Genomic DNA, 7,572 nt, shown 5'->3' on the forward strand with positions numbered 1-7,572 from the left:
ATTATTATTATTATTATTATTATTATTATTATTATTATTATTATTATTATATCCAGTTGCATCAGAGGAAATAGACTGAACGCTAGCAAAGCTCACGTTGCTAACCTCTTTCTTTCAGTTAGTCTCAAAGGTGCCACAAGGCCTCTCTACATCATCATTCATAATTATAATTACTGTATAATTATATCCAAATGCATCTGAGGAAGTACAGTAGACTGAAGTCTACAAAAGGTTATGCTTCCAACTTCTTTGTTTCAGTCAGTCTCAAAGATGCCACAAAAGCTCCCTCTACATACAGTTCCCAGGATTCCCTAGCACTGAGCCAGGCCAGTTAAAGCGGCCTCGAACTGGGTGAATTCTGCATTGGGCCTTACTTGGGAAATCCTATTGATTTTTCAGTAAGGCTGGCTGAGGAGGAGCAGGTAAAAAAGCAAAGCAAAACAAAACCCTGGAGGAAATGGCTGTCTGCTGCATTGCCAGGGGCGGCCTCTGTGGCATGACAAGATGAAGGCAAGAATCCACACCCGAAGGTCTTTCTTTTTCCTCCTCCCGGGGCATATTTTTTCAAAATGGTCGAAGAAATCCCCTCAGCTGCAACCACACTGGAGAAATAACCCGTTTTGTACACTGCTTTAACTCTTTGTCTGGCTCTACTATGGAATTCTGGAAGTTGGTGGGCCCACAACAAATTCCAACTCCCAGAATTCCATAGCAAAGAGCCAGAAAGATATGTATCTTATATAATATTCCTATATTATATCAGATATGTATTATGTTGTGTGATGTCAAGTCGTTTCTGATTTATGGTGACCCTGTCACGAGCTTTTCATGACAAGATTTGTTCAGAGTTTTTTCCCCACTGCCGTCCTCTGAGGCTGAGAGAGTGTGACTTGCCCAAGCTCATGGTTTTATATGTCTGAGCTGAGACTCGAACCCTGGGTCTTCAACTCTGGAGACCAGGGTTTATTTTATTTAGGTCCAAAAGTACACTGCAGAAACAATCCAGTTTGAGAGTGCTTTAACTGCCCTGGTTCAGTGCTGGGGAATCCTGGGAACTGTAGTTTATTGTGGCACTAGAGCTCTCTCTGACATAGAAAGCTAAATGCCTCCCAGAACTACAGTTATCAGGATTCCCTAGCATTGAGCCAAGTTAGGGCAGTTAAAGCACTCGCAAACTGGATTGTTTCTGCAGAGTGTTGTGCACTTTATTTAATTTGTATGCCACCTTTCTCCAAGAAGGGACTCAAGGCGGTTTACAGGATTATAATCCCCGCAGGAGCATAAAAACACACCAGGTGACTTTGGCCATGTCACACTCTCTCAGCCTCAGAGGATGGCCATGGCAAATGCCACTCTGAGGTAACTTGCCAAGGAAACTCCATGGCAGGGTCGCCATAAGTCAAAGATGACTTGCAGTCACACAACAACAACAACAACAACACATATCTGTAAATCAACAATACTGTTATACTCCAACATAAAAGATAAATCGTAAGTAATATTTCTCTCAAGATGCCAAAGCCACAGATGCTGGCGAAATGTCAGAAATAAACTCTTCTAGAACATGGCCACATAGCCCCAAAAACCCACAAACAACTATGGATGCCGGCCATGAAAGCCTTCGACGTCACAATATTCATATTTATTTTTTATGTTTGGGTATAACAGTATTGCAGATCTTCAGATATGTTGTTGTTGTGTGGCTCCAAGTCATTTGGCCTTAAATGGCGACCCTTCCATTGAGTTTTCTTGGCAAGTTACCTCAGAGTAATACAAAATCGTGGGTAATATTAATATTTAGAGAGCCAGTGTGGCCTAGTGGCTTGAGCATTGGACCAAGACACTGGGGGACCAGGGTTCGAATCTTGACTCGGCCGTGGAAACCCACTGGGCAAGTCACACTCTCTCAGCTTCAGAGGATGGCAATGGCAAACCGCCTCTGAAGAAACCTTGCCAAGATAACCCCATGATATCTTACAGTTGTAAACCACTAGACACTTAGTTCAGTATGAAGCGGTATATAAATTAAGCCGCTATTGCTGTTGCTATGATAGTGTCACCATAGCTTTCATTTGTGACCTGCCTTGGGCCCCATTATTATATTATTATTATTATTATTATTATTATTATTATTATTATTATATTTATTTATTTTTCGCCGAAGATTGGGGCCCAAAGCAGCTTACATTTTTTTCCCTTCAAGTGGGCTTTGTAAAAATCATGGCAAGGGTGCCTTTTTTAAATCAGTGTCAGCTGCATTAAGATTATGCGTTTTAACTTTTGTATGTTTTTGATCTCAGTTGTATACCGCCTTTAACTGTATTGTTTTAAATTGTTTCTTTTTAATTTTTTTTAAAAAAATGTCTTTTAAGGTGTTTTATTTTGTGAGGCGCCTTGGGTCCCTTTTTGGGGGAAAGGCGGCATACAAAAATGAAACAAACAAATAAAGGCTGAAGGCTGGTTTTCGGGAAGGGCGGGGTGTCTTTTGGGGGGGGCCAAAAACCGTCTTATTTTTAAACCTTCCAACCCTCCTCCTTCTATTTCTCCCCCCTTCAAAAACCGCTCACTGCTTTCCGTGACGTCACGGGAGGCCGCAGCCAATCATTTTCGCCGGGAGGGGCGTGGCGACAGGAGGCCGCGCCCCCTTCCTTTCAGAACGCCGGAGGAGCGCCGCCGATTCTGCGAACGCCGCATTCGGCGGAGAGACAGCGGAGCGCGAGGAGGTGCTCCGGGAGAAGCGTGCGAGCGAGCGGCCTTCCCTCCCCTGCTCAGCCATGGGCAACAGCGTGGCGCGGGAGGACTTCGAGTGGGTCTATACGGACCAGCCGCACGCGGACCGGCGCAAGGAGATCTTGAGTGAGTGGAGTGCGCCATGCGGCCCCTCCTTCGCCCTCCTTCCCTCACTCCAGATGCAGGAGCCCTTCCTGCGCCTCCCTCCCTCGAAGCCCCGAGGGCTTGGCAGAGGGCGCCCTCACGTCCGCTTTCTCCTCTCAAGGCGCCGGGAAAGGAAAGAGGAGGAGGAGGGGGCCCTGCGCTCAGAGGGACGGGGCACCAGCCGCCCTCCTTTTCCAGGACACACGTCCTGCACTTCCAGGGCGACCAGAGGTGGTTCTAGGATATACCCTGCATCCCCAGGGTGGCCAGAGGCCCCCCTTTTCCAGGACATCTCCTACATCTCTAGGATGGCCAGAGCTCCTCTGGTTTTAGGACGTGTCTTAGGGTGACGGCCCTCCTTTTCCAAGGCCTCCTGGCCTACATCCCCAGGGTAGCCATAAGTTCTCTTGTTTCAGGACATGTCCTACATCCCCAGGGGGGCCAGAGGGACTCCTGGTTACAGTTTCCAGGGTGACCAGAGATGGTCCTGTTTTAGGACGTTTCCCAGGGTGAGCACAGACCCTCCTTTTCCAGGACGTGCCCTGCATTCCCAGAGGTCTTCCTTTTCCAGGGCCAGTCCTACGTTTCAGCCTTTTCCTGACTACCAGGAACCCCAAATGTACTCCGTTTTGAACATATCTTAGAAGTATGAGTTTATATTTCTACTGTTGTTAGCTTTTATTTTCTCACGTCTTACATTTTCTTCTCTGTGCCCCTTTCCAGCCTTCTTCTCTCCAGGAGGGATTCCAAAATGTCCTCCCTTTCGAGCATGACTCAGAAGCATGGACTTATAGAAGTGTTTTTAGCTTTTATTTGGTCCTATCCCCCATTTTTCTTGAATGTCTTCCATTTTGTGGTGCCTTGTCCTCCTTTGCGGTGAACACATAATAATAAGAATAACAATAATAGGATTTATTTATATCTAGGGGGTCACCCTGCCCCCAAGTGAGACTTTAGGGACAGAGTGACCAGCCATCCTCCTTTTCCAGAACATATCCTGCCCTTCTCTCCAGGAGTGGTTCCAAAATGCCTTCCCTTTTGAGCATGACTCAGAAGCAAGAGTTTTACATTCCTGTGAGTGTTTTGTGCTTTGTCTTGGTCATGTCTTCCATTGTTTCTTGAAGGTCCTCCATTTCGCGGTGCCTTGTCCTCCTTTGCTATGAGGACATCTGACCACTCTGTGAGGAGGGCAAACAGCTGGAAGACTCAGGAGGCGGCGTGAGTCACAGGCGAAGAAAGGGCTGGGCCACCAGCGGGGAGAACCCGTTATTAGAAGCTTCTCCTTCCTTTCTCCCTCCTTCCTTCCTTCCCTTCCTTCACTGCAGCTCCTACCATCTGCCCCACCCCATTCCCCCCACGCCGTGTCTTTCGAGATCCTGTCTCAATTGAAGCTTACTGCTGTTGCTTCCAAGTGACACCGTCACCTTCGCCTTCTTGGACTGAGGACCCTTTCTCCAGGGTTTGTAATCATCGTCCTGCAAAGGTTTAAGCCCACCCAGTTGCAGCCCAGACTCAGGGTGAGACCAGACTCTGCAAAACGGAGGATGTTCCAAAAAAGGAGAAAAAGGATATGACCAAAGAAAAGCTAAAAACACTCACAGAAATGTAAATTCATGTTTCATAGTCACACCCAAAAGTGGAGGACATAATGAAAGGGAAGCTAAAAACATTCATAGAAATGTAAATTCATGCCTCCTAGTCATGTTCAGAATGGAGGATGTGGTAAAAGGAGAGCTGAAAAACACTGTTAGAAATGTAAATTCATGCTTCTCAGTCATACTCAAAAGGGAGACATTTTGGAATTTCTCCTGAACAGAAGGGCGAAATGGAGGACATGTCCTAGAAAAGGAGGATGAGTGGTCACCCTGCCTGGACCAGATCCGTGGCTTTCAAATTACAGTACTTCCCCCATTGATTTTTATGCCCTAGTACGGGCATCTTGACATGCTTCAGGATTCAGAGGTACATTATAAGTTGCATTTATATTTATAAATAATGATAATAATAACAACAATTTTTCTGTCTTTCCGGCCTCTCCTCAAGGCTTCAGGCAGGGTACAGCATGTGTGTGTGCTGTGTGCCTTCAAGTTATTTCTGATTTATGACGCTATCATGGGGCTTTCTTGGCAAGGTTTATTCAGAGGCGGTTTGTCTTTGCCTTTCCTTGAGGCCGAGAGCATGTGACTTACCCAGTGAGTTCCCATGGCAGAGCAGGGAATCAAATCCTGGACTCCAGAGTGGCAGTCCAATGCTGAAACCACTACGCCAACTCTCATATTAAGATACATAATTAAATAATTAACTGACTTAAGTCAAAGTGGTGTAGGACAGAACTTACACCTTATACCAATAAAGTGCAAGTACAGTTTTATGTTCTATGTATGTGCCTTCAAGTTGTCTGTCAACTTAAGGTGACCCCATTATTATTATTATTATTATTATTATTAACCTTTATTTATGAAGCGCTGTAAATTTACACAGCGCTGTGTAAATTTCATAGGTTTTTGTTAGGTGAGGAATGCTCAGAGGTAGTTCTGCCAGTTCTTTTCTCAGACATATACATGAGTAGGTGGTCTTAATATGGGACATGGGTTAGATATCATCCACTTAGAATCATAGAGTTGGAAGGACCCAGTCCAACTCCCTGCCATGCAGGAACTCACAATCAAAGCACCCCCAAAAGATGGCCATCCAGCCTGTTTAAAGACCTCCAAAGAAGGTGGTCTCCACCACAGTCCAAGGGGGTGTTTTCCACTGTCGATCAGCTCTTACTGTCAGGAGGTTCCTCTTAATATTGTAGAATCTCTTTTCCTGTAGTTTGCATCCATTGCTCCATCTCCTAGTCTCTGGAGCAGCAGAAAACAAGCTTGCTTCATCCTCAACATGACATCTCTTCAGATATTTAAACAGGGCTATCATATCACTTTTTAACCTTCTCTTCTCCAGGCTAAACATACCCAGTCTCTCCTCATAAGGCATGGTTTCCAAACCCTTCACTGTTTTGGCTGCTCTTCTCTGGACACACTCCAGCTTGTCAACATCTTTTTTGAATTGTGGTGCCCAGAACTGGACACTTGTATCCTCAGAAGGTGCCTTAGAATAGTGATTCCCAAGCTTTTTTGGTATGGTGACCCATAAATTTGTTGTAAACTTTATGCATCTTAGCAAGGTTTCTTACAAAGTCATTAGCATTAGTAAGAGCACTTAGGCATAAACCATGTAATGCCTTTATTCATGTGGAATTAGCTGAAGTATCTGTTAAGTCAACATTGCAACATGCCAACCGAATAGAAAAGTGCAATAGATTTCCAGCATACCATGTGAGCATTAAGAGGCATACTTATTTTGATATTATTTATAAAGCTTGTAACTTATTTGTGAGGAAAGAGTTGGCTCTCCCAGCATTGCCTGCAGCTGTGCATTGTAGAGGAAGACTAGTCAAGGTAACAAAGATGCATGCTCTGAGATGCATATTCGCCTAGATTGCTTCACCAGAGGGACCCCAGAGTTACCTGGTGTTGAGATACAATAATCCTTTGGCATTGGTTATGCAAGGGACAAACTCTGACTTCACTGCGTAATACTGTGATCATGCACCTATTTATCTTCGGTATCTACATTCCTAGTCGCCTTGTCCTGAAAAGCAAAGTAGAAATGTGGTCTTGTGCTTAGCCCACTTTTAAAAATGGTTTGCTAGCAAGTTGCCAGAAGCTTCCTGTTCTCTAGTTCTCCTGGCTTACTTCTCCAAATGGAAATTGAGACTTGATTTCTAGGAGGAGGGAAAGCAAATATTCTGCCTACTTACATAGAAGATATTTCAGGAACATATATAGAGAATTCTTCCATACTAAGATGTTTGCTGAAACATTTATTGAGAGATAGGAATTAGTCCTCACCATAGCAGTTGATGGGGAGCTTTTAGTTCTCCCAGTGATTTAGCTAGTGGAATTGTTGTATTTTATTGTATATTTTTACTGGGTTGTAACCCTGCCTCGGTCCGTAGGGAGGGGCGGGACAATATTATTTATTTATTTATTTATTTATTTATTACCACTGTAGAAATAACCCAATTTGAGACTGCTTTAACTTCCCTGGCTCAATGCTAGGGAATTCTGGGAACTGTAGTTTTATGAGACATTTAGCCTTCTCTGTCAGAGAGCTCTGGGGCCACAATAAACTACAACCACCAGGATTCCCTAACACTGAGCCAGGGCAGTTAAAGTGGTGACAAACTGGATTATTTCTGCAGTGTGTTTTGGACCTATGACTGTTATAATCCCCTACAATTGACCATGTTGCATAGAACCTCTCAGAATTGACCATCCAGATATCTAGATAGCCAAAGGCTTCTCATTTGTGCCATTATCAAAATGAAGTGCCCTTGAGGTTTCACTTAGAACAGCATACTTTTAGAAGTAGCATTAGTACCATTAATCTCTTCACTCTTTCTCTGTCTCTAAGGAAGTTAAACACCCTCAATTAAAGTAATCTAATATGCAGGCTAGTCATTCCTTTATTTTATTCTAGCATATGGATATGATACTTTTGCATTTAAAAACTGCATTTGTTTCAGTGCAGAATTAAGAAACTTTAGCCCCACATTGCTTGTGTCTGCAATCTTTTCCTATCCTAGCTAGCAATGATAGGAAATACACTGGTACCCCGGGTTACGAAATTAATTCGTTCCGCTATTTTTTT

The 7,572-nt window shown here is 44.1% G+C and overlaps 1 protein-coding gene across 2 annotated transcripts in view; it reads left to right on the forward strand.

Annotated features, from left to right (window-relative positions):
- The first annotated feature begins 2,650 nt into the window (after nt 1-2,650).
- The window catches only part of DEGS1 (delta 4-desaturase, sphingolipid 1), an 18,611-nt gene continuing 13,689 nt past the window's right edge, over nt 2,651-7,572 (forward strand). The window contains exons 1-2 of one of the 2 annotated variants that reach the window (XM_042445821.1): nt 2,707-2,856; nt 5,821-5,996. Coding sequence is in view for 1 of the 2 variants with exons in the window: in XM_042445812.1 (XP_042301746.1) it covers nt 2,775-2,856 (82 nt within the window). In the remaining variant the exon portion in view is untranslated. Of the gene's footprint in view, nt 2,857-5,820; nt 5,997-7,572 lie in introns of both variants that reach the window. The other variant, XM_042445812.1, reaches the window with a different exon arrangement.

The sequence above is a fragment of the Sceloporus undulatus genome, chromosome 1 (genome assembly GCF_019175285.1).
Source record: "Sceloporus undulatus isolate JIND9_A2432 ecotype Alabama chromosome 1, SceUnd_v1.1, whole genome shotgun sequence".
NCBI classification, from domain to species: Eukaryota; Metazoa; Chordata; class Lepidosauria; order Squamata; family Phrynosomatidae; genus Sceloporus; species Sceloporus undulatus.